The following is a 22733-nucleotide window of genomic DNA, read 5'->3' as shown; positions in this document are numbered from 1 at the left end:
GGAAGATCATAGACGCTATGAAAGCGTTCTTGGCATCTCAGGGGGAGATGAGCTGTAGGGGAGATGACTTGAGGACAAACGGAGAGAAGATCATGACGATGATCCCAATGCACCGGAAGGTGCAGGTGGTGAGCTGCCAAGAACTTCTATAGCTCTTGGTACTTCCACAGCTGAGGGGGAGTCTACAAGCGCAGCTGGTGATGATGTGGTAGATATTGATGATGATGATGTTGATGATGTAATCGACGCGTTGAAAGAGCTAGATGATGATGATGATTTTATGCTTGAAGAAGATGTGCTGCCGAGTGATGAGATTGAGAAGATCGGTGAGCAAATTATTGTTGAAAATGTGATAGAAGAAGGGGAGATAGTAGATGAAGATATTGAACACGAGATTCCAGAGGTTGAGATGCCCGATATGGGTGATGAGACAGTTGTGGAAGATACTGAATGGGAAGAGCAGCCGAATTGGAAGGAAGGTTGTGCTCAATGGTTCGTAAAGACGAAGAAACCGGCGGTCCCTAAAATGTTCAAAAAGAGTTACAATATTAAGGGATACGTTGAAGCAAAGAAAGGTATTATCTGCTGGATATATGATGAGCAGCTGCGGCTCTTCGTGATCAAAAGATATGACGGGATTCAGTACTTCAGGAGAACTTTGAGATCATTAAACACACTGCCTGAATGTGAGGTTAAAGACTTAGCCAGATTGGGGTTGATAAATCGAAGTGACAATAACATGGCTAGAGTCATCGGAAAGATCGTATGGAAAGAGAGCATTAAGGAGAAGAAGTTTGAGCTGCTGAAACCACAAAAGAGGAAACTTGTCGAAGACAAGGATAGAGGTTTGAGAGCTGATGGAAAGCCTTGGATGGTTATGAAGTATAAACCGATCCGGTGCCTTAAAGAAGTACCGATGAAGCTTATGCCCAAGGACGTGCTCAAAGACCTAAAATGGTGGTTCGTGGATTGTGAAACAGCGGAGTCGGTAATGGAAGATGAGGATGAACAAGAAGTGCTTAGGGTTTACGACCCGATGCATCTTGTTAATCTATCGCAAGCTGATCTGAAGATGCTCAACGAAAAGAAGATCTTCTACATTCCTGCTTGGAAGGATCAAGCAAGGAAATATCAAAGGGTGGTGTCGGTATGTGTTAGAGAAGGAGCGCACGCGTAAAGATACAAGATTACAAGACTCAAGCTTTGAAGATCAAGATATGAAGCTACTGCCAAGGGGGAGTCTGTTGGTACATGTATGTCAGTAGTTCATAGTCTAACGTTTGTAATCGAGTCTGTAATGTAATTATGTTTTTGATTATGTTTATGTTTATGTAACGAGCGAAGTTGTCAACAAGTTCGCTTAGGCGAACTTGTTGAACAAGCGAAGTTGTTAACAAGTTCGCTCAGGCGAACTTGTTGAACAAGCGAAGTTATAGACAACTTCGCCTGAGGCGAAGTTGTCGTGTTTATATATACTGTTCACCGTAACAGTTGAGGAGAGTTCGTGAGGTTGGTTAGGGTTCGTTTCAGTTGATTAGTTCGAGAGTTACGTGTTTACAAGTCAGAGTCTGTAATAGTGACCTCGTGTCACGTGTTCGGGTTATCAATATAACGTGTTTCGGTTATTGCTCGTGTGTTTGTTTTATACGTATTCTACGCTCGTATCTACCTACGCAGGGATTCCGCACCTGCGCAGATAGCGACATCCCGTGTACGATCCGTCCAGGAACCTACAATAATTATGCCATGACGCTACCCCGCGGCCCGTTCAAAATTTTGTCGGTATTGCCAATGGGGTATGTTCACTGATCCGGAGAAAAAACTGTGTATGGGTCGAACCGCTGAATCGGATCAGAAATTCGTGCATGGTGACCTACATACAATATTTTTGCCTCTTTGAAAGAATCGGATCAATAACTATGCCCTGACGCCACCCCGCGGCCCGTTTGAAATTTTACCTGTATTGACAAAGGGGTATGTTCACTGATTCGGAGAAAAAACAGAGTATGGGTCGAACCGCTAAATCGGATCAGATTTCGTGCATGGCGATCTACATACAATATTTTTTGACCCTACAAAAGAATCGGATCAATAATTATGCCCTGAAGCCACCCCCGCGGCTCGTTCGAAATTTTGCAAGTATTGCCAAAGGGGTATGTTCACTGATCCGGAGAAAAAACTGAGTATGGGTCGAACCGCTGAATCGGATCAGAAATTCGGTCTTGGTGACCCCATACAATATTTTTGACCTTACGAAAGAATCGGATCGATAATTACCCCCGGATGCCACCACGCGACTAGTTCAAAAATTTGCCAGTATTGCCAAAGAGGTATGTTTAGTGATCCGGAGAAAAAACTGAGTATGGGTCGAACCGCTGAATCATATCAGAAATTCGTGCATTGTGACCTACATACAATATTTTTTGACCCTATAAAAGAATCGGATCAATAATTATGCCCTGACGCTACCCCACTGCCCGTTCGAAATTTTGTTGGTATTGCCAAAGGGGTATGTTCACTGATCCGGAGAAAAACTGTGTATGGGTCGAACTGCTGAATCATATCAGAAATTCGTGCATGGTGACCTACATACAATATTTTTGCCCCTTTGAAAGAATCGGATCAATAATTATGCCCTGACGCCACCCCTTGGCCCGTTTGAAATTTTACCACTATTGACAAAGCGGTATGTTCACTGATTCGGAGAAAATACTGAGTATGGGTCGAACCGCTGAATCGGATCAGATTCCGTGCATGGTGACCTACATACAATATTTTTTGACCCTACGAAAGAATCGGATCAATAATTATGCCCTGACGCCACCACGCGGCCCGTTCGAAATTTTGTCGGTATTGCCACTGATCCGGAGAAAAAACTGAGTATGGGTCGAACCGCTGAATTGAATCAGAAGTTCGTGCATGGTGACCTTCATACAATATATTTGACCCTACGAAAGAATCGGATCAATTATTATGCCCTGACGCCACCACTCGACCCGTTTGAAATTTCGTCAGTATTGGCAAAGGGGTATGTTCACCGAGCCGGAGAAAAAACCGAGTATGGGTCGAACCACTAAATCGGATCAGAAATTTGGTACAGTTTCATTCTCGTTTCAATACGGTTTGCATACGCATGCTCTTCTCACCATGTTTGGTATGCTATATTGTTCTTGATCGATAGACCTTTTTTGTATAGATCGAGTTAATGTTAACCTTTTTTTCCCTATTATTTTGTGTGGGTCCAAGTGTAGAAGATCGGGTGATCGGATCAATAATTATGCCCTGACGTCACCTCGCGGCCCGTTTGAAATTTTACCAGTATTGACAAAGGGGTATGTTTACTGATTCGGAGAAAAAACTGAGTATGGGTTGAACCGCTGAATCGGATTGTTTGGGTAAGCTTCTCTCATATTATATGGCTTTAATTTTTTAAGAAAGTAAATAAGTAAAATTAAAACAGCCTAGCCTAGTTGTATGGGTCCGGTAGTCCAAAGGAGAGTAGTGAATTGAGATGGGCCTAGGATCCACCTAGACCACAAACACAAATACAAATTAATCCGATTATTATTATTATTGTATTGAGTTGGTTCCTGATGATGATGATGATGCTGTTGGGTCGCAGAAGCTCACTCCTTTCTTCTTCTTCTTGTTCTTCGGTGTATGTTCCAAGTCGAAAGAAGAAGAAGAAGAATGCTTTGATCCTTCGGTGTATGCTGGACTTCACCTCCAGAAATGTAAATGTTATTGCTGCTGCTGCTGCTGCTGCTGGGTCCCACGGGGCAGTCACCTCGGCGATTACTCAAGTCGCTGTCACCGCCGTTGCAATTGCATCCGGAGCTTGTCTTTCCACCAGGGTTGACTGTTTATGGCCCAAACTAGTTGATCAACAACCACCACCTGCTTCTTTAATACTCGATGGGGTCGATGTGACTGGATACCCAATCTTTAATGACCCACAGGTTGGTTGGTTACTTCAGTTGCTTGCTTGTAGTCATTAATAATAATCATCATCTTGTTTGTTTCTAAAATCTTCTTCCAAGGCTTGCATTGCAGGTGCTCAGGGCAATTGCATTTGCCAGGGAAGCTCACCGCGGTCAGCTTCGCAAAACCGGAGACCCCTATTTAACCCACTGTATCAACACTGCTAAAATCTTAGCTGCCTTAGTTCCTTCCTCTGGGAAAAAGGCGATTGATACAGTCGTCTCGGGCCTACTACATGATGTTGTTGATGATACATCGCAAACCCTGCATTCCATACAGTCAGAGTTTGGTCAAGATATAGCAAAACTCGTTGCCGGTGTCTCCAGGCTTAGTTATATCAATCAGGCAGGTTTTTATTTTTTTTATTTATTGCTGCTATTTTCTTTTCTTTTCATACTACTACTGCTACTCACATGTCAAGTGCTTACAGTTGCTACGAAGACACCGCAGGATACATGTCAAGAATCAGGGCTATGAAGAGGTAGGTTCAATTACTACTAACTCATTGCAGGCAAATAATTTGAGAGTGATGCTCCTGGGCATGGTGGATGATCCACGCGTCGTGCTCATCAAGCTTGCAGATCGTCTACACAACATGAGAACCATGTATGACGACTTGTTACTTACTCTCTGTTTCTGTTTCATTATTCAATCATTTATTATCCTGCCTGCAGTTACGCTCTACCCTCGCCCAAGGCCAAAGCTGTAGCACAGGAGACTTTGGTTATCTGGTGTTCTCTTGCTTCCAGATTGGGCCTTTGGGCTTTAAAAGCAGAACTTGAAGACCTCTGCTTTGCTGTTCTTCAGGTCAGTAATAATCTTGTTTTGCCTGTCACTCTTGCCTATTCATACCAAGTGTGACTGTGTGCAGCCTCATATCTTCCGCCAGATGAGATCTGACCTGGCCTCCATGTGGACACCCAAGAGACGGCCGTCTTCCAAAAGCAGTGAACCAAACTTAACAACTCCTGAGCCTGATGATGTCGAAGTCATCATGAAGGTAATTAACTAACAAGACCATGAGATCTGGAATATTATTAATATGACATTGGTGCAGGATCTTTTGCAAGCTGTTGTTCCATTTGACCTTCTACTTGATCGAAGAAAACGTATTAAATATACTCAAGATCTTGGGTCATGCACAGAGGCCCAAACAAAAGCAAAAGTTGTGAGGGATGCTGGAATTGCACTAGCATCTCTAGTTGTTTGTGAGGAAGAACTGGAGCGCGAGTTGTTTATTTCAACCTCGTAAGATCATGTGAGATAGATCTTCAGCCTTCACTCACATTATCCCAGCCTTGACTTTCTTACATTTGCAGCTACGTTCCTGGAATGGAAGTCACCTTATCTAGCCGCCTTAAAAGTTTACACAGCATCTACAGTAAGGTAATCCATATATCATGTTCTTTTTCTTTGGCTTATTACTCATACCAGGTACCATCAAGTATGTGGAATATAATCATAATCAAGGCTTCACTCTATGTAATATGTTCAACAAATATACATGAGATAACCTAGTTTTTCTTCACACAGATGAATCGTAAAGATGTCAGTATTGATAAAGTATATGATGCACGTGCACTAAGAGTAATCGTTGGTGATAAAAGTGGAACTTTACATGGACAAGCTGTTCGGTGTTGTTACAGTCTTCTAAATATCGTACACAGGTTTATACCAATTGGCATGCCTAAATATATATCTGCTAGTCTGGTTCACCTTTCCTCGGATATCTGCAGGCTTTGGACACCAATTGATGGGGAGTTTGATGATTACATTGTCAATCCAAAACCAAGTGGATATCAGGTTAAATTTTCTTTTTCAGTATATTAGTTTTGTGCCTCACTTTTTTTTAAATGTCTTACCCTCCTATCTTTGTAGTATTATAGATCAAAGCATAGTTTCTTTTCTGACTGTAATATTTTTTGAATTTAGTTATTCATCTTTTGATTTACCATGATAAACATATATTTGAGCTTGTTTATGTTATGGCATTGATGTTTATGCACTAGTAATATAACTATCATATCTAGAATGTAGCCAAGTTTAATATTATACTCAATATAAGAGCCCCTTTGTAATATACATTTTTTTTCCTCGGAGGGAATTTGCTACTAAATCCTAGCTGCCACTAAAAGCCGCGTCTCACCAACAACGATGACACATGATCTGCACTTTTAAACCCTGGTTGTTGGAAACCCTAGCTGCCTCTAACAAGCTGCTGGAATTCGTACTGCTCTCATAAAGTACCACCAAACCCTAGCAGAAACAATCTGCTCCCCTAAACCTTACGCTTAATACAATCACTCACAATAGTTACTAGGAGCCCTAGCAATGGGTCATCGCTGATAACTAGCTACAACTCGCCACATAGGTACCACCAACGAGTTTGCACTCAACAGGCAAACCAAAACCAACCTCTTAGTCGGCACAAACCGACCAAAAACAAGATTGTTCCAGCTAAAATCACCACAGCCGCCACCAACTGATTTATCTTGCAAGAAAATATTAAAAAAATAAAATTTAAAAATCTCTTTACTTTCCAAGCTACATTCCCCGTCTTAGCTTGTGGGGGAATATTAGACTGGCTAGATATATATCATAGCTAGATGATATCCAAGAGTAATGCTATATATACTATGTATATAGAGCCCCAATTACACACATCGCAAAATATACAATTACTCTTCCTGGTTTAAGTACGTATTTGTCAAATTCTGACTCTTGATCTCATAATGCCAGTCTCTGCACACCGCAGTGCATGGTCCAGAAAACTCACCCATGGAAATCCAAATAAGAACACAGGTATACATGATCAACGTTAAGTGAATGGACCAATAGTAGCTGATGTAAACGGATGCTTTTTGTCATTTCAGAGCATGCATGAATATGCTGAGCATGGAGTTGCTGCACATTGGCTTTATAAAGAAGCTGGTAATAGCAAGAGCAGCGTAATAGGTTCAGAAATAGCATCATCCTCATATCTCTCGAATGATGTGGAAGATAAAAGTTTACATGTGTTTAAAAAATACAGTTCCCTGAAAGCAGGACATCCAGTCCTCAGAATTGAAGGAAGTCATTTGCTTGCTGCAGTTATTGTTAGGTATCTTATTTTGTTTTAGCATCTATGTTTTACATGAGTGATGAATATTGGGAATTCAGAGTGGATGAGGATGCAAGACATCTGCTTGTGGCTGCTAGCTTTGCGCTCCCTGCTTCGGAAGCGGTTGCTAACAGAAGGTCTTCTTCTCAAAGAAAGCGATGGGAAGCTTATGCAAGATTGTACAAAAAGGTATCAGATGAATGGTGGTGTGAACCAGGGCATGGGGATTGGTGTACCTGCTTGGAGAAGTATACACTCTGTCGAGATGGTATATACCATAAGGTAGGTGGTATATGCTGTTTGTGTCTTGCCTTCCCCTTTTTACTAACACCGTTACTTGGTTTGCAGCAAGATCAATTTCAGCGCCTGCTGCCAACATTCATTCAGATAATTGAATTATCAGAAGCAGAGGAAACTGAATATTGGAATGTTGTGTCTGCTGTTTCTGAGGGAAAGCAGCTTGATTCTGATTTGAACTCAACTTCAAGCTCAAGTTCTAGCTCTGGTTGGTCTAACTTTACCCCCATGGAAGCTGGTATCAACAACAAGGTAATGTTATGTTATGTTATGTTATGTTGACTATATTCTCTCTAGTCGCAAACAACAAGCGTGTTAAAAAGGTAGATGATGATATTATATTTAGGTGCTCCTGTTGAGGACAATGCTCCAATGGGAGGAACAATTGCGATCCGAGGCAGGTTTCCAACAATCAAAGCTTGCTGATGTGAATGAATTTGGGGAGATAGCAGTTGTGTTTTGGCCAGATGGTGAGATAGTGAGGTTGAGAAGCGGGAGCACTGCTGCAGATGCTGCTACCAGGGTTGGACTCGAAGGCAAACTGGTTTCTGTAAATGGCCAGATTGTGTTGCCTAACACGCAGCTTAATGATGGCGATGTTATTCAAGTCAGAGTTAGGTAAATTATGTCTTGTGCTTGGAATATAATGATTTTTTGTATATATGTGGGGTGGGATCGTTGATTTGTCCATGTACGTAATGATGAATCGTTTTTGCTGCCCATGCAGCAAGTTTCATTTCAGTTATCCCCTTCCTTGTGCAAAAACTCCATTTCAAGTTTTCATTCCATGGTATATATGATATGATGTTTTACAACTTCCTAGACTCATTTGATTCAAGCAAGAAACTTCACATTCATGTTGATTTTTAGGTAAACGGTTAATGGCGTTTATAAATGTGAAATTGACCCATTGTTGAGGTATGCTGGTTAATTATGGTTTTAGAATGCTTAAAATAGGACGAAATGGATTGTTGTTAAAAATACATAAATTTGATTTTGAACTCAACTTGGTTTTTTTCTTCGCAAACCTATCTACTTGCTTAATATGCTCAAATATGTTCATCTGTTAAAAGTCAAAACACCAAAGCAAGCAGCGGTTGCATATTTGTTATGCATCTCAAGAGGAGAAGAAAAGTGGGTTAATAAATATGTTTATCAACCAGAAAATCCTATGCGATCACCAATAACAGATTAACAATGAGACTGCAAATAAGTTGAAGTTGGAGGTAGTTTCAGTGACATGAATGAAATGAAATACAATGTACAAATGACAGTCATCTACTCTAGAGTCTACACTGCATATTGTGTTTACAGATTTCCCTTCTTTCCGAAACATGTAATTTAGACAAACATTGAATGCTGGAAACCGGAACAAACAAGCAAGCTTAAGTTTATAATCAATTATTTATGGCATACAATTTACAAGTAGCTACTGCCTCCCTCCCTCCTCTTCCTAATAAGTCTTATTGATGGCGGGCAACCAACTCCTCGTGTAACCTACTGAACACTAACTTGACAGGGATGCAAGCAACTGCTGTGGGCAGTGACTCCGGCTTCATCACCCCTTCATTCTCATAACACACCAAATCCATCATCTGCTGCTGCGGAGTCCCACTCCCACCTATAGAAGAGAGAGTTCTTATTTTCTGATTGCAAGATGAAGTCCTTTGATGCAGCTTTTTCTTTGATTTACGATTCCCTTTGCCGTCTTCATCTACTAGATACTCATACTGATCTTCCTCCAAAGTTGATGAATGGGGTGGTCGGGGAACACGACACTTTGCAGTCCTCCTGGCGGTCCTCCACGGCTGAAGTGTTGCACCAGCACCTAATGATTCATCATCACCGGCAGAGAGTAGGATGAAATCAGATGAGGCGTCTTCCAGGGTCTCAACCGGGATAGGGTGGCCTACAATTGCCTTGTCATTCAGCTTGCTCATGAGGGAAATCATGGGCACATGTTCTCTCTGATAACCTGATTGAACCCCTACATCAACATCAATCAACATGGACTTGATCCTCCCAGTACCAAATTGAATTTGACGGGGGCTGCTGCTGACATATACGGAAGGATCATCCCAGTATCCTCCTTTCAAACAAGACTCTGGCTCAGGGTCCGGGTCCTCCCAATTGATCTCCTCTTTCGCCCATGCTCCTGAAGTCATCAGACCTTTGCGGCTATTTCTTTTCCCTTTCAGTTGCCATTTGGAGACGGTCTGCAGGTGCAGGGAATCCCCACTGTCTTCAGGAAGTTCCGAGTCATCATCACTCATGCTCTCATGCTCTACAGATCTTCCAAATGATTTTGGTATAAACTCAATGTCTTCTTCACCTTCATCTAACCACAAATCCAGATTCGAAATGTCAAAACACAACAAACAACAAGACATCCTAATATCAGAATTCATTCCAATTTCCCTTGCCACCATGCTAGACTTTGTGTGTTGTGTTTTTTTATTTATATTACGATTTAACTAAAGAAAACTGGGACCACATTAACTCTTGCCTATGTTACAGGGTGCACCTTGGTTCAGGCACAGGCAAGAGGAGGCGAGGCGCTTCAGTCACAAGAATGGACTGAACCGTCCTTATGCTTTATTGCAATCTTGCCTGAACCATCTCACATCAGAAAAAAATTCTTTTTGATAAGAAAATAATATTAGGTGTTTTAGTGTACTTGAAAAATAGTATTAAAATTGTTAAATTCTATGCATTTATATATAATTGTCTCTTTCTATTATTGTGTTTTTCTTTTCTAAGAGTGTGAGCTTTTTTGCACCTTGCGGGCACCTTCCGCCTTTAACTACCTAGCTTAAATAGTACATACTACATGTACACTTGCTTTTTTGCTTGATCAAAAGTCTGTTATTTGTAGCTTTCATTGACTTAATTTATTCTCGAACATAATGTCCAGTAACTTAATCAGAATGGAAGCCAAAAAATATCCTCGACCATGCAAATGTAATTGGTAAAGGTGAAGACATTATCTAGGAAGCAGCAGGCATGTAAAGATAAGAACCTGAAAGTGCAGCCGAGGCATCATATGTATCGGACATCAGAGATTCGGTGCCAGAAGAGTCGGTTTCAGTGTCTTCATTAGAACCAGTGGTGTTATTCTCTTCACTCAACCCAACAGGGCTTTTGGTTTCCACCTGGTCAGGGATAGTTTGTGTATAGTCATAGCTGTCACCTGAAGCCATGCCACCTGGATCATTGTCAACCATTGTTGCAGTGTCTCTCTGATCATCTCCTGAATGAAGAAAGGCATCACCACCCTGTAACAGCTGCTGCTGCAAGAGGAGCGGTAATTTGGCACTGCTCTTGAGTACCTGAACAAGAGGGCGGCGCCTATCACGCTTCTTATTATTCGATGTTTCTTCGTTCCCCTCTTGTAGTAACCTTTTCCTTTTCTCCAGCAAATTGACTCCATGATCATCATCATCATCACCATCATTAGCAGCAGCATGGTTATGGAAACCATTTGAATCAGCAGCAACCAAGGATGAAAGCTTGTACTTGGGACCAGCCATGCCAAGTTCTTGCAAACCTTTCAATCTAGGACGTACTTGCAGAGTTTTGTTATCGAGTTGAGCAGGCACAGCACCGTTTGTGTTTGTGTTTGTGTTGTCGTCATCCATAGTGTCTGGTAACTTGCCGTATTTCTTTTGGAGCAGTTGTTTCTCAAGGTCGAGGGCATGAAGGATAGCATCTTCCCTGCGTGCATACTTCTCTCTTTTCTTTGGAGGCATTCCCTGTGAAGCTTCAGCCCTCTCGATGCAGTCATCAAACTCACCGCAGCGAAAGGGTTTGACTCGCTTGGACTTCTCAAGGTTGTACCAATCTCTGGTCAGAACGAATAATAATAATAATAATAATGATAAGTAAGTTGATGAATGAAAGAAAGCATATTAATATTAAGGAGGTAAATGATGGACTTACACACTGGCATCTTCCCTGCCTAGAAGCTTGACAGGTGTTCCAGATCGAGGAGACATGAGATGAGAAGCAGAGAGCTCTTCGGACCCCAGAATCTTACCCGGCCACCACGAGCCGTTCCGCCTCCGAACCCAAACGATGGTACCAACACCACAATCAACCATGCCGCCACCGACGCCGCCGCCTTCTGCATCAGAGCTCTCCATCTATTATTCTAGACCTAAACACGACTGACTTAACTAACTGACTCTATCTAATCTACCCAGTTCAACCTCCAAACAATAATAAGAATGTAGGTTTTAGGGTTAGGGCTTCCATTCAGATTGGGGAGAATTTGGGATCTGCAAGAATGAGGGTTCAATTATTAGGATGATTAAGTAGGGTTAGGGCATGCATGCGTCAGGGAGGCTCGCCGGTGTTTGTTGACTCGCTGGTCTGGTCTGGTCTGGTCTGGTCTGGTTTGGTGATTTATTTATTTTATTTTTAATTTAATAATACAGAGAAACAAAGAAAGAAAGAGAGGCGCTCGCTCTACTGCTTACTATCCGTCTGTCAATAATAATCCTAATCTTCCTTCACGCCCAGACCATCAATATCAATTTCACACGACACGTTTTTACTAGAGGTGAAAAAAAAACCTGAACCCGGGATCGGACCCGAAACCGGTTTTTTTAATACCTAGGTTTTTAATACCCGATCCTACCCGTAGGGTACGGATAGGGTATGCATTTCGGTAGTAAAACCCGAACCCGAACTGAACCCGGTATTACCTGAAAATCCGAACCGGTTCCATACCCGAAACCGGGTATTTCAAATACCCGAAAAATACCTTAAAAATACCCGAAAAATATCTTTAAAACCAACCTTTTAACAAATCCAATCTATACCCGAAAAAAGCCGAAAATAGGGTATTCAAATACCCGGTTACATACCCGACCCGAACCCGATGCATACGGTTATGGTTTTTAGAGACAATACCCGAACCCGAACCCCACCCCCACCCGGGTATTACCAATACCCGATAATACCCGAACCCAGTTCCATACCCGAACCCGGGTATTGAAAAAACCCAAATTGTGCACCTCTAGTTTTTACCATCCATCTTATTATACTTTCACAATAATAATAAATCCTACAATCACTTTATAAATAAATAAAAATTATATTATATTGCTTTGTAAAACTAAAAAAATAATAAGTTTATCTCTGTTATGATTTAAAAGAATTAACACAAGATTAGTGCTAAAATTTGAGAACTTTAGAAAATTTAGCAAAGAGAAATTAGTGAAATGTGTCACTTATGAATGTGTATGTATGAGGAGCATTTTCTCCTTTACGTTGAACTAGTATTTATACTACAAAAGATAATTTTTTTCTCTAGACAAGGTTAACTATTTGATGAACATATAGTATGATACATTATCAATAAGTTTGACAAATAGCTCATCCACTTGCTTGGGAGATCTAGATGGGTAAATCTTGATCCTAAAATAGATATTCATAACAATCTCGTACTTTGATTTTTTGTTAACTATTATTTGGTGTGCGTGATCATTTTTCTTTCAAGTGATTTTCACGAAGTGCTATGTTATGTGCCAAACTATTGGTCTCATCCACTTAGCCATGACTCGTTCAACATGCACGTGGATTACTCTGATTGAGATATTAGTCATTTCGTTTAATTGTTAGTTTTTTTCAAATAGGGGGCTAATTGGTGGCCTTAGTGGTATCCGTAAGTTGTTTTCTCCTTGCCTACAAAATGGCTTTTTATGTTTCCATTGAGATTATAAATGAAAAATATGAATTAGTATGGTCATCTCTTCTTTTCTTCTAGATTCTCTCTTTTCTAAGAAAATCCCAATCGGTAGTATCATGCTACTACTAAACAAAATACTATTTTCACTTTAGGCTTAAAATACTTTTCGTCTTCGGCCCAAATTTTTTTTTTCAATTCTCGGAGCCGGCCCTGGTGTAATTCTCCGACAAAAGAAAAAAAAAAGGTAACAAAGTGACAGTCACGAATAGTAAAATGGCCAAAAGGTCCCGTTTCACTTTCAATATGGTCAATGAAAATATACGAGGGGTGTTTCAACAAACCCTAACACTATGTTTCCGAGTTTCATTTAACTGAGGAAAAGGAAAGAAAATGAGGGATGGAAAAAATATGTTGTGTTCCCAAGTTTCATTTAAGAAAGGAAAATTTAAAAGAGGTGTTCCGAGTTTCATTTAAAAAAAGAAAAGGAGGAGAGAAAAGTGGAAATGATGAATAATAAAAGTATTTGTATTTGCATCCTGGACTAGGAAGGAAAAAAGTTAAAGCTGAGAAAAGATAATGAAAACTTCGACTGTATCAAATATAAAATCAAAGCTTAACACTTGTCATAGCTGCAGTAACAGTTTCGCCGGCGTATAGCTGCTGTCTCTCTGTCCTCCGACGTCGTTGAATATCGTAAGTATCTCTATTCATCTGTCATGTCTGTATGTATCTGATTGTTGTGTAGGGAGAAAACATTATTCGAATTGAAAATTGTGTATTAGCATCTAATCAGCTATCATAAATTCGATTTTGGGGTGACCAAACACTAACTGTTGTAACCGATATCCGCACCAAATTAACCGACGGTTATGGTTTAAGTTATTTGATTAATCGGTTATGGTTAAAGTTATTTGATTAACCGAAACCGAACAATAACCGAGCTTCATAGCCCATGAACCGAAATCGAAGTTAGGTTACGGTTACGGTTAAGGAAACCCCCCCCCCCCCATTGAAGCTAGCGGTTAACCTCAGTTTGCACTTCGATCGATAAAAGTATTTTTTTTTACATCAGAATACGTTTTAGCTGTTTTGTTCTTGGTTTGAATTGATTTAAGATGATGATTACACTCTTAATTCACTACTGTATTTTGTTATGTCCCAATTATTCTAGACGCTGTTCATGTAATTTAAGAGATTTTAGGGTTTAAATAGATCGTTTGGCATATGAATGTCCCTATCGTTAATGCATTCTTCATTGGTTTTGTATGATTTCAATTGATTTTGCACATGCTGTAGATTTTGTTTTTGAATTTAAGTTCATTGTTTATGGGGTTTAAATTAGGTCATTTGGTGTGCTAAAATCCTCAATGTTATTGCATTCTTTATTGGAACAAATTTGGTTTTATATGATTTTAGTTTATTGATTTTGCATGTTCTACAGATTTTGTTCTTAGTACAAGTTCACTGTTTTTAGGGTTTTATTTGTCATACACACACAATGCAATCCAACAAAGGAGCTGCTTCCATGGAGGTTGAAGAAACCATTCCAACCGAAACAAAACTGTAGCAAAACCGAACTTTAAACCATTGACTGCTCACCAAGTATCCGATGGTAAAGTTCAACACCGCAAAATCCCGGTTCCAAAACATCGGTACTCACCCTTAAAAAAAGCATGGATGGATATATACACTCCAGTATACGATCAAATGAAAATCGACATCCGCATGAACTTGCAATCAAAAAACGTTGAGATGATGACTAGACGTGACACCCCTGATGTTAGCAACCTTCAAAAATGCGCTGACTTTGTTCACGCGTTTATGCTCGGTTTTGATGTGATTGATGCGGTGGCGTTGTTGAGAATGGATGAACTTTATGTTGATTCGTTCGAGATCAAGGATGTTAAAGCGTTGAAAGGGGAACATCTTTCTCGGGCGATCAAAGACTTTCTGGTAAAGGGGGTAAAACGAAGTTTGCAATCGAGAATTCGACCAAAACAAGAATTGTTATTGCGAATACTAAGATTCATATTCTGGGATCGTTTTCGAATATTAAGGTTGCAAGAGATTCGTTGTGTAGCCTTATAATGGGATCACCTGCTGGGAAGGTGTATTCGAAGCTAAGAGCTGTTACCGCAAGATTAGCTGAGAGGTTTTGAGTCTTTGATTTAAGGTTTTGTTATTATTTTATGTCTTGTTTTTGGGATGGCTAAAAGTGGTAAACATGATTATGTTGAACTGTTTTAAGGATCATGCATTTGAGTTGTGGGTTTGTAAGGATGTTTGTATTTCATTAATACATTGAATATGCTTCAGTTTTGTGGTGTGTTGGGCCGTTGGCTTTCTTTTTTATATATAAGACCATAAAATGAATTGAATGTTTCTTCGATTCGTCTGTTGTGAAGTTTTTTAACTAATAAACAATTTGGTTTTGGGTTGTTATATCTAGATTTAATAAACGAGTCATGTTTGGTCCCATTCCGAAACAGTTCGGAGACTATCTCGAGCTTACGATGATTGATATTTCGGATAACTCGATTACGGGTTCGATTCCGTTAGAGATTTGCAGGTTGACGAAGCTGGAAACGTTGGCGGTTAATACCAACTTTCTAGTTGGGTCCATCCCGGATGATATTGGCAGTATGAAAAGGTTGAAAAAATTGATTTTGTTCGATAACCAGTTATCTGGTGAGACACTGAAAAGCATCGGATCTTTAACAAATCTCGAAGTTATTCGAGCGGGCGGGAATAAGGATTTGAAAGGTGAGTTACCGGAGGAAATTGGGAACTGTAGTAATTTGGTTATGTTAGGGTTAGCTGAAACCAGTATCTCCGGCGGGATTCCGGCGAGTGTTGGGAGGTTGAAGAAACTCGAAGCGATTGCGATTTACACCGCATTGTTGTCGGGTCGGGTCCCGGATGAGATTGGGAACTGTACGGAGTTAAGGAATGTTTATTTGTATCAAAATTCGATCACCAGGTCGATCCGAAGTCGATCGGAGAGCTTCGGAAGCTTGAAAACTTGCTGTTATCGGATAATTCGATCACCGGGATGATACCGGTTGAGCTCGGGTGGTGTACCGAGCTAATGTCGGTTGATTTATCGGATAATTTGTTGACGGGTAGCATTCCGGTGAGTTTTGGATCACTTTTGAAGCTTCAGGAGCTTCAGTTATCCGGTGAGATTCCGACTGAGATTACACATTGTGTTTCTTTAACGCATTTGGAAGTTGATAATAATCAACTCACCGGTGAGATTCCGGTGACAATTGGTAAACTACAGAGCATGACTTTGTTTTTTGCATGGCGGAATAATCTCACCGGTGAAATTTCGGCCAGTTTATCCGAATGTGGGAATCTTCAAGCTCTTGATCTTTCGTTTAACAAGTTATTCGGGTCGATTCCGACCGAACTGTTTTCGATCAGGAATCTTATGATTGATTTAGAATAATTTGTCGCGCCGGAGATCGGAAACTGTAGTAATTTGTATAGAAAGCCCTTTCACGTCTTCTCTCACCGCTTCTTATGCATCCGCGAACCTTTTCGTTTAGCATCGTTTGGGTAAGGTACTATTTTTACCAACACCACCCAGTCAAAGTGATATACAAAGTTTGTCTTCATATCACCAACTATTCCTAAGTACAGTTTGGTATCAAAAATCTTCTCTTGCAAATTACCACGTTAAAATGTACAACTTCAACAAAAAGCTTTAATATTATGGCCAAGTGGCTGCTGCATTCTGGTCAAAAACATAACACAAATGAATTTACCTCTTCACTATTACGTCATCGATTGAACATATGCCCAGCCCGACGATTGAAAAAGAACAACAAACCCATCAATTGAATATACGCTGAGCCCGTGATCCAAGCCAACGAGCGGATCAGGACCGGATTGGTTTTCAATTTCGGATTCAGGTTGGTTCTAGTTCTGGTCTTCATATTAAGATGAGAATTTAGGGGGGCGCCTTTCAAGTTCATTAAATAAATAAATATCCGAGATGATTAATGTTCTAACACAATCAATCCATTTGAATGAATTGAACCAACCGCACGACAATACATATCCTTTTGTCTATATTCTGCAGGATGCAGAAGTTATAATATACAAGTTTTATAATTTCCTGAAAGTTCACACGTGTTGGAATTCAAAACGGGTACTATCCAAGGTCTTAAGCTTCTCCATCTCTGCTCCAGTGGCAATTCCAGGATCCACGTAACACAACTAAAAACACAACATTAATATTTCTGTCAGCAAGCAAGCAAACCAATTCAATGAACAACGCATGCAAAGCAACCCAACCTAACCTAACCTAACCTGGTACTCCGTCTTCTTCAGAGTGTGAACCCCTCTTTTTATAAACCTCTGCCATCCAACGTTCTTGCTCAGGCAACTTTCTAAAACATGTGTTTTCTGGCAACATTTAAATCAATATTAATAACTATAATTACCAGTAACAAGCAAGTATGTATGTATGTATGTATTGTACTCACATGAGCAGGATCTAAAATTAGAAGAGTGTACTGTTGCGTCCCATTTGGAAGACTTTTCAATTGAATTCCAACTATAGTTCTTGAATGTCCATTATGCTGGAAATACAAGGGCCTGCTCGAAACCATGTTTCAGTAAAACAACAACTGCTGCTGGCTAATTAATTACAAGGGAGGGATTAGACTTACGATTTTTCGGTGACAACAACACCTGATTTGCTGGTGTTGTCAGAAAAGTAAGACCACACCCAGTTGGCAAGAAGCTGGTGACCGTTGCTAGTACTAGAAGAGGCTCCCGGGTGAGGTTTATCCGAAATACAGAAATCCACAATGCGAGCACGAAGCCCAAACGAACGGAAAAGCGCAGCACACTCGGTGGTACCGATCCACGCTCGTTTCCCATATATGTTTTGATCAAAATCTATCGAGCCTGCTGCATCAAATCCCTTCCCCCATGCGACTTCAAGCCATCGCTGGAGGGAAGGGATATCGGGCACGGACCCGGATCCACCAAAGAGAAGCCCCCTTACTTGTTCTGGCCTTTGAAGAAGCAAATGAGAGGCGAGCATTTGGATGTTACGCCAACCGCAGCCCCAGCCGACATCTTGAGCGTTTAAGCTTTGGAAATGATCAACATAACCGGACAATATGGTGGTGGTGGTGGTGGAATTCTTAGACTCGGACTCCAAACAATTCTTGAGCAAGTTCATTAAACCAACAACCCGGGAACTTGTTCCTACCTGGCAGCCAGCCATATGAATCAATTAAGATATGATGATTATTATTATTACAAAGGTAGGTTTTAGTAACTTCAAATCAATTCAATCAAAGACATAAATAATGATAAGGGCGTAATAGGTTGACAAACCGAAATATGGAAGGCCAAGTCCTGATCTTCAAAGTGGTTGTTGGCGTGCCTGTGTGTGTGTTGCATCAATCAATGAATGAAGAAACAGAAGAGAAATGGAGTGATTTGATGGTAATACGGACCTTTGCAGTTCCGTCGAAAGAAGCTGTAGCGAGCAAAAAGGGCAAGAAGACCAACTCATCGTTCCAGTTCCAGTTCCAATTCCAATTCCAATGCCCTAATATCAATCAATTACTACTCGTCTCTCTCAATTCAAATGTTTTCCTTTCCTCTAACAACTTAAAAGCTGAGGTTGACCAATGTGGTGGCATTGGTCAGTAATGTTCGGGCATAGGTAAGATCTCGGGTTGTTGAGGCGATGAGTCTAAACAATTTTTGCCGGTCTTCATCACGTTTGTTACGGTATCGGAACTGAAAAAACGAAAATAAAAACAAAATTGGTATTCAGTCAGTCTTCGTTACGGTACCGGTACTAAAACAAAATGTGGTAATTGTATGCAAATTCGGTATGTTTCACTTAACAACACAACTATCCATTCCACACCAAAGTTAATGTTGAAAAACAAACCATTCTAACATACACAAAGAAAAACACACTTAAAAAAAAACAACATTTGCATAATTGGAGATTCAAACCGAGGTTCATTCCAAACCGATACAAACACTTACCCATTCCAATAATACCATCCGTCCAACACAAGTCTTTATGCTAAATATATCAAAACTATTACTACATATATAAAAAAGAAATAGCACACTTTGTGCCACCAAAGTTTTCAGTATGTTTCACTTAACAACACAAGTATTCGGTCCGCACCAAAGTTAATGTTGAAAGATAACCATTCTAACATACACAAAAAACATAATTAACACACTTAAAATGTAAAACCAACATTTGCATCATTGGAAATTCGAACCCGTGTTCCAAACCACTACAAACACTAACCCATTCCAACAATACCATCCAATCAACGTCAATCTATATGCCATGTATTAAAACCACTACTACATGTACAAAAACATAAATAGCACATTTTATGACACCAAAGTTCTCAATTATACTAATTAGATAATCTCTTTAACCTTGTACTTGAAATAGCATACTATATCACTAGACAAATTAGTCATGGGTTAATTAATAGGACGAATTGCGGGAAGATATAATAATGAAACATGATAACGTTGCAAATGGATCTTGTTGTGTGACTATAGGTTGAAGGCCTTAAGAGTGTTTTGTTTGATATTTTTTTTGTTAGAAATGTGTGTAGAAAAAGATGGTTGTATTTATAGGTCTCAAGATGCCTTTTCGAATTGTTGTGAAGTATCTTCAGCATGTTTGTTTGAGCAAATGCTAACAAGTTATATAATCCGTTGTTAATCCTTAAGCATAGCTCAACATTGTTTTAATTTTGTATTTTCTTGATGAAAACCCAATGTCCGTAGCCCATTTCAGCTTAACGTTTTTACAGATTTGTTATCACTTTTTCTTCATTTTCTTGTTATGAAGTACATTGTTTCTTGTTGATTTTGGGTACATCAACCAAAAAAGATGTTAGCAATGTAGTAAAGGATTGAAAGCATAAAGATATTGTTCATTGGTTTTTTAATCATCATTCATCATTCATCATCCCCGTAACTTGATTAGCGTTACTTGATCGCCCATAAATTTAACTAATTTCAATAACTTGATGATTCAAGAGAGACGAGAGAAGTAAGGGATTCAAGCAAATAAACATATGGATCATATTTGAGAGTGTATACAATTTATCTAAATACCAATCTCAATAAAAATGGTAATAGTAAAAATATGTATGATTGTTTATATATTACCAAGAATGTTACGAATTTAGCCATTAGAGCAAATAAGCTCAATATATGAAAGGTCAAGGATGCTATCATGTCCACACACTCTAATTATATTATTAAAGATTATTAAAAACCATTAGAAATCATCAGTTTCAGTCCTATGATAAATTCAAGAAAAATGGTAATTGGGTTCATATCAAGATTGACCCATAAACCCCAGATACTAGAAATTTCAGGATGTATGCAGTTTAAGACTTTAGGCAAATGAGCTTGTATGTTCTTAGTATAGTCTAGTAAACTTGACACAATTGAAATGTAAGAAAATTGTCGTTTTAATCGCCAACTATGAATGAGAACTAATTAAGAGAATCAATAGAATAAGTTATTATAAAAAGCTGAGATCAAAAGCCTAAAATGGTGATTTTAAGTGGTGTTTTAATCACCAACTATGAATGAGAACTAACAAATTTAAGAAAGTGTTGTTTTATGACAATTTACCTCGAATGTCAAAACAGTGTTGATTAACTAATATTAGCTCCAACGAATCACATATTGATGGATGTTTATCAAATCAGAGAAGCAATGAAACAAAAAGAACGGAAGGAACAGAAAAGGGATAGAGAGGTTTTCTGTGAATTCAAATCTGCATACGCATGGTGATTAAAGGAACGAACTATTGCTAGTGGAAGTGAAAGCGCTAAACGCTAGGCGCTATTAAACTCCATAAACAAATACTAAAGAACATAACATGTTGGACATGGGTAGCCCTTGCAATTTCTCAACTGTATTAAAATGGAACCTGACACCAAATGAAAATCATAAGATGATGGCCAAAGTCTTAGGTCATGATCCTTAGCACCTGTTGAGTCAACCCTGAAACACCAAACTATTAGGTCAATTCTATGGGTATCGATAGAATTGACCTATCAATGTTCCTTTGTAAAACCAACAAATATTCAGAATGTTAAAGAAGAAGAATAGAAACCATCTAACAGCTGCAAGTCTAATGAAATTAAACAAGAAGCTACGGGTGAAATGTGATTTTATTTTGTCTTTAAAGCAACAACTAATTCTTCATTGTTTCACAAATAAAAATACATAAACATACCACTCAAAAGAAACTACAGCAGCAAGCAAGATACTACTCTAAGTCCTTCTACCTCCTTTCCCTTTGTTCAGCTCAGCTTCCCTGCACCCAAGATACATCAAGTCTCAACGGGTGTTTGGTGACTGAAACCAGACAGACAGACAGAGCAACCTACCTTTTGATATGATCGAGAATAACAAGTCTCGGTCCAGGAGGGATCTTTACATCTCTCAGAGCGCTATAACATCATGAACACATTCATTCATTCATCAGTCAAGTCAGTGACTAACTAAACTAGCAATATCATTATGAAGTACTTGCCTGTCAGTAAGCAAAGGCAAAGTGGTGTCGTTTAACAAGCCGCTTTTGAAGTTCTTCTCGTAATTGGCAAGGCCGAGATTAGACAGCATGCCTCTAGTTTTAGAGTAGAGGACATCTTCCACGGGCGGCTTGGAGAACTTCTCCCCTAGCTTGAAAAGACCACCCTGCATGAGGGCAAAGAGAACGCCGGAGGAGACCATGTTGGCAGGCAGATTAGGTCCTCCCATGCCGCTAACCAACGTGAAGACTGCACCGGACCCAAAAGCGGCTACCATGCTGCAGTGTCAATTACATCATCAAGTCATTCAACTAGTATATAATAACTGTAATTTATTATAAGTAAGTAAGTAGTACCTTGTCTGCACATCATCTTTGCCTCTTAATCTTTTCATGACACAGGAAATGCCAGCATTGACACCGGTCATAACAGCAAAATTACGGGCCTGAATAAGAGGTCCACCTGCAAGAGCCTGCACATATTATTATTACTATTAGCAAGAAAAGATACAACAGATTAATAATAATAATAATAATCAAGCAAAGCATATGAAACCTGGGCTTGGTTAAGGGAGGCCATAGCCTGTGGATTAGAAGAAGGAGTGGTGGGTAGAGAGGCGGCGGATAAGTCACTTGTAAAAGTACCCATCAACCCCCCAATTGCGGCACCCTGGAGGGAGCTGGTGGCGGTGACGACGGCGGCCTCAACGGGTAAGGACTGTTTGGCGAGCCAGTCCTTGAAACCATTCTCCAGCTCTCTGAACTTGGCTTGTAGCTGAGTCACCGGATTACCACTCACCACCAAAACCCCTTGCTTTCCTTCTCCCATCGTCTCTGTAGTATTGTTTTGTTTTGTATGGGTAGAAGAAGAAAATAAGAAAGAAAATAGGGATGAGATAGATGATAATACTAATAATAATACTGCTGGGGTTTAGCCCAGGGCCGGCTATTGTATTTCCTTCTCTCTGTTTTTCTTTTAACACATAAGTCCCTCATATATAACCATCTCTCCAACTTCAACACCATATCTTCGCAATCAACTGAAAAATTGAACCGAAATAAAAACTAATTATGTTTTTGTAAATATCGTTCAG

At 39.8% G+C, this 22733-nt stretch overlaps 5 protein-coding genes and 1 pseudogene across 5 annotated transcripts; 3 read left to right on the top strand and 3 right to left on the bottom strand.

The window, feature by feature from the left end:
* Positions 1–3596: 3596 nt before the first annotated feature.
* Positions 3597–4329, top strand: LOC143633366 (putative GTP diphosphokinase RSH2, chloroplastic; the record flags this gene model as incomplete). Its single annotated transcript, XM_077101683.1, has 2 exons — positions 3597–3959; positions 4054–4329. Coding segments are annotated over exons 1-2 (639 nt in total), but the record flags the coding sequence as incomplete, so codon positions are not given.
* Positions 4330–4392: 63 nt separating this feature from the next.
* LOC143633400 (uncharacterized) lies at positions 4393–8041 on the top strand. The gene is made up of 13 exons (XM_077101720.1): positions 4393–4462; positions 4493–4587; positions 4656–4788; positions 4853–4981; positions 5039–5229; positions 5301–5367; positions 5515–5648; positions 5718–5784; positions 6721–6783; positions 6855–7081; positions 7141–7363; positions 7430–7630; positions 7725–8041. The coding sequence occupies exons 2-13, from the start codon at positions 4511–4513 to the stop codon at positions 7998–8000; spliced, it is 1788 nt and encodes a 595-aa protein (XP_076957835.1). The 5' UTR covers positions 4393–4462; positions 4493–4510; the 3' UTR covers positions 8001–8041.
* Positions 8042–8562: 521 nt separating this feature from the next.
* On the bottom strand, positions 8563–11521 carry LOC143633399 (uncharacterized protein At1g51745-like). The gene is made up of 3 exons (XM_077101718.1): positions 11318–11521; positions 10398–11221; positions 8563–9716 (listed from the first exon to the last, which is right to left on the bottom strand). Exons 1-3 carry the CDS (start codon positions 11518–11520, stop codon positions 8842–8844), a joined length of 1902 nt encoding a protein of 633 aa, XP_076957833.1. The 5' UTR covers position 11521; the 3' UTR covers positions 8563–8841.
* A 2752-nt stretch (positions 11522–14273) lies between these two features.
* Positions 14274–15396, top strand: LOC143633384 (uncharacterized; annotated as a pseudogene).
* Positions 15397–17045: 1649 nt separating this feature from the next.
* Positions 17046–18609, bottom strand: LOC143633383 (uncharacterized). Its single transcript, XM_077101700.1, has 6 exons — positions 18551–18609; positions 18429–18477; positions 17750–18300; positions 17564–17675; positions 17388–17483; positions 17046–17294 (listed from the first exon to the last, which is right to left on the bottom strand). The coding sequence occupies exons 1-6, from the start codon at positions 18607–18609 to the stop codon at positions 17202–17204; spliced, it is 960 nt and encodes a 319-aa protein (XP_076957815.1). The 3' UTR covers positions 17046–17201.
* A 2649-nt stretch (positions 18610–21258) lies between these two features.
* LOC143633382 (chloroplastic import inner membrane translocase subunit HP30-2-like) lies at positions 21259–22469 on the bottom strand. Its single transcript, XM_077101699.1, has 5 exons — positions 22196–22469; positions 21997–22112; positions 21643–21918; positions 21497–21559; positions 21259–21423 (listed from the first exon to the last, which is right to left on the bottom strand). The coding sequence occupies exons 1-5, from the start codon at positions 22466–22468 to the stop codon at positions 21381–21383; spliced, it is 771 nt and encodes a 256-aa protein (XP_076957814.1). The 5' UTR covers position 22469; the 3' UTR covers positions 21259–21380.
* Between the last annotated feature and the right edge of the window lie 264 nt (positions 22470–22733).

This window comes from Bidens hawaiensis, unplaced genomic scaffold (assembly GCF_021521415.1).
Source record: "Bidens hawaiensis isolate Kalapana, Puna unplaced genomic scaffold, B.hawaiensis_p1.1 tig00006709_1, whole genome shotgun sequence".
Taxonomy (NCBI): domain Eukaryota; kingdom Viridiplantae; phylum Streptophyta; class Magnoliopsida; order Asterales; family Asteraceae; genus Bidens; species Bidens hawaiensis.
The sequence above is the reverse complement of the archived record's forward strand: the minus strand, read 5'-3'. Positions and strand labels throughout refer to the sequence as shown.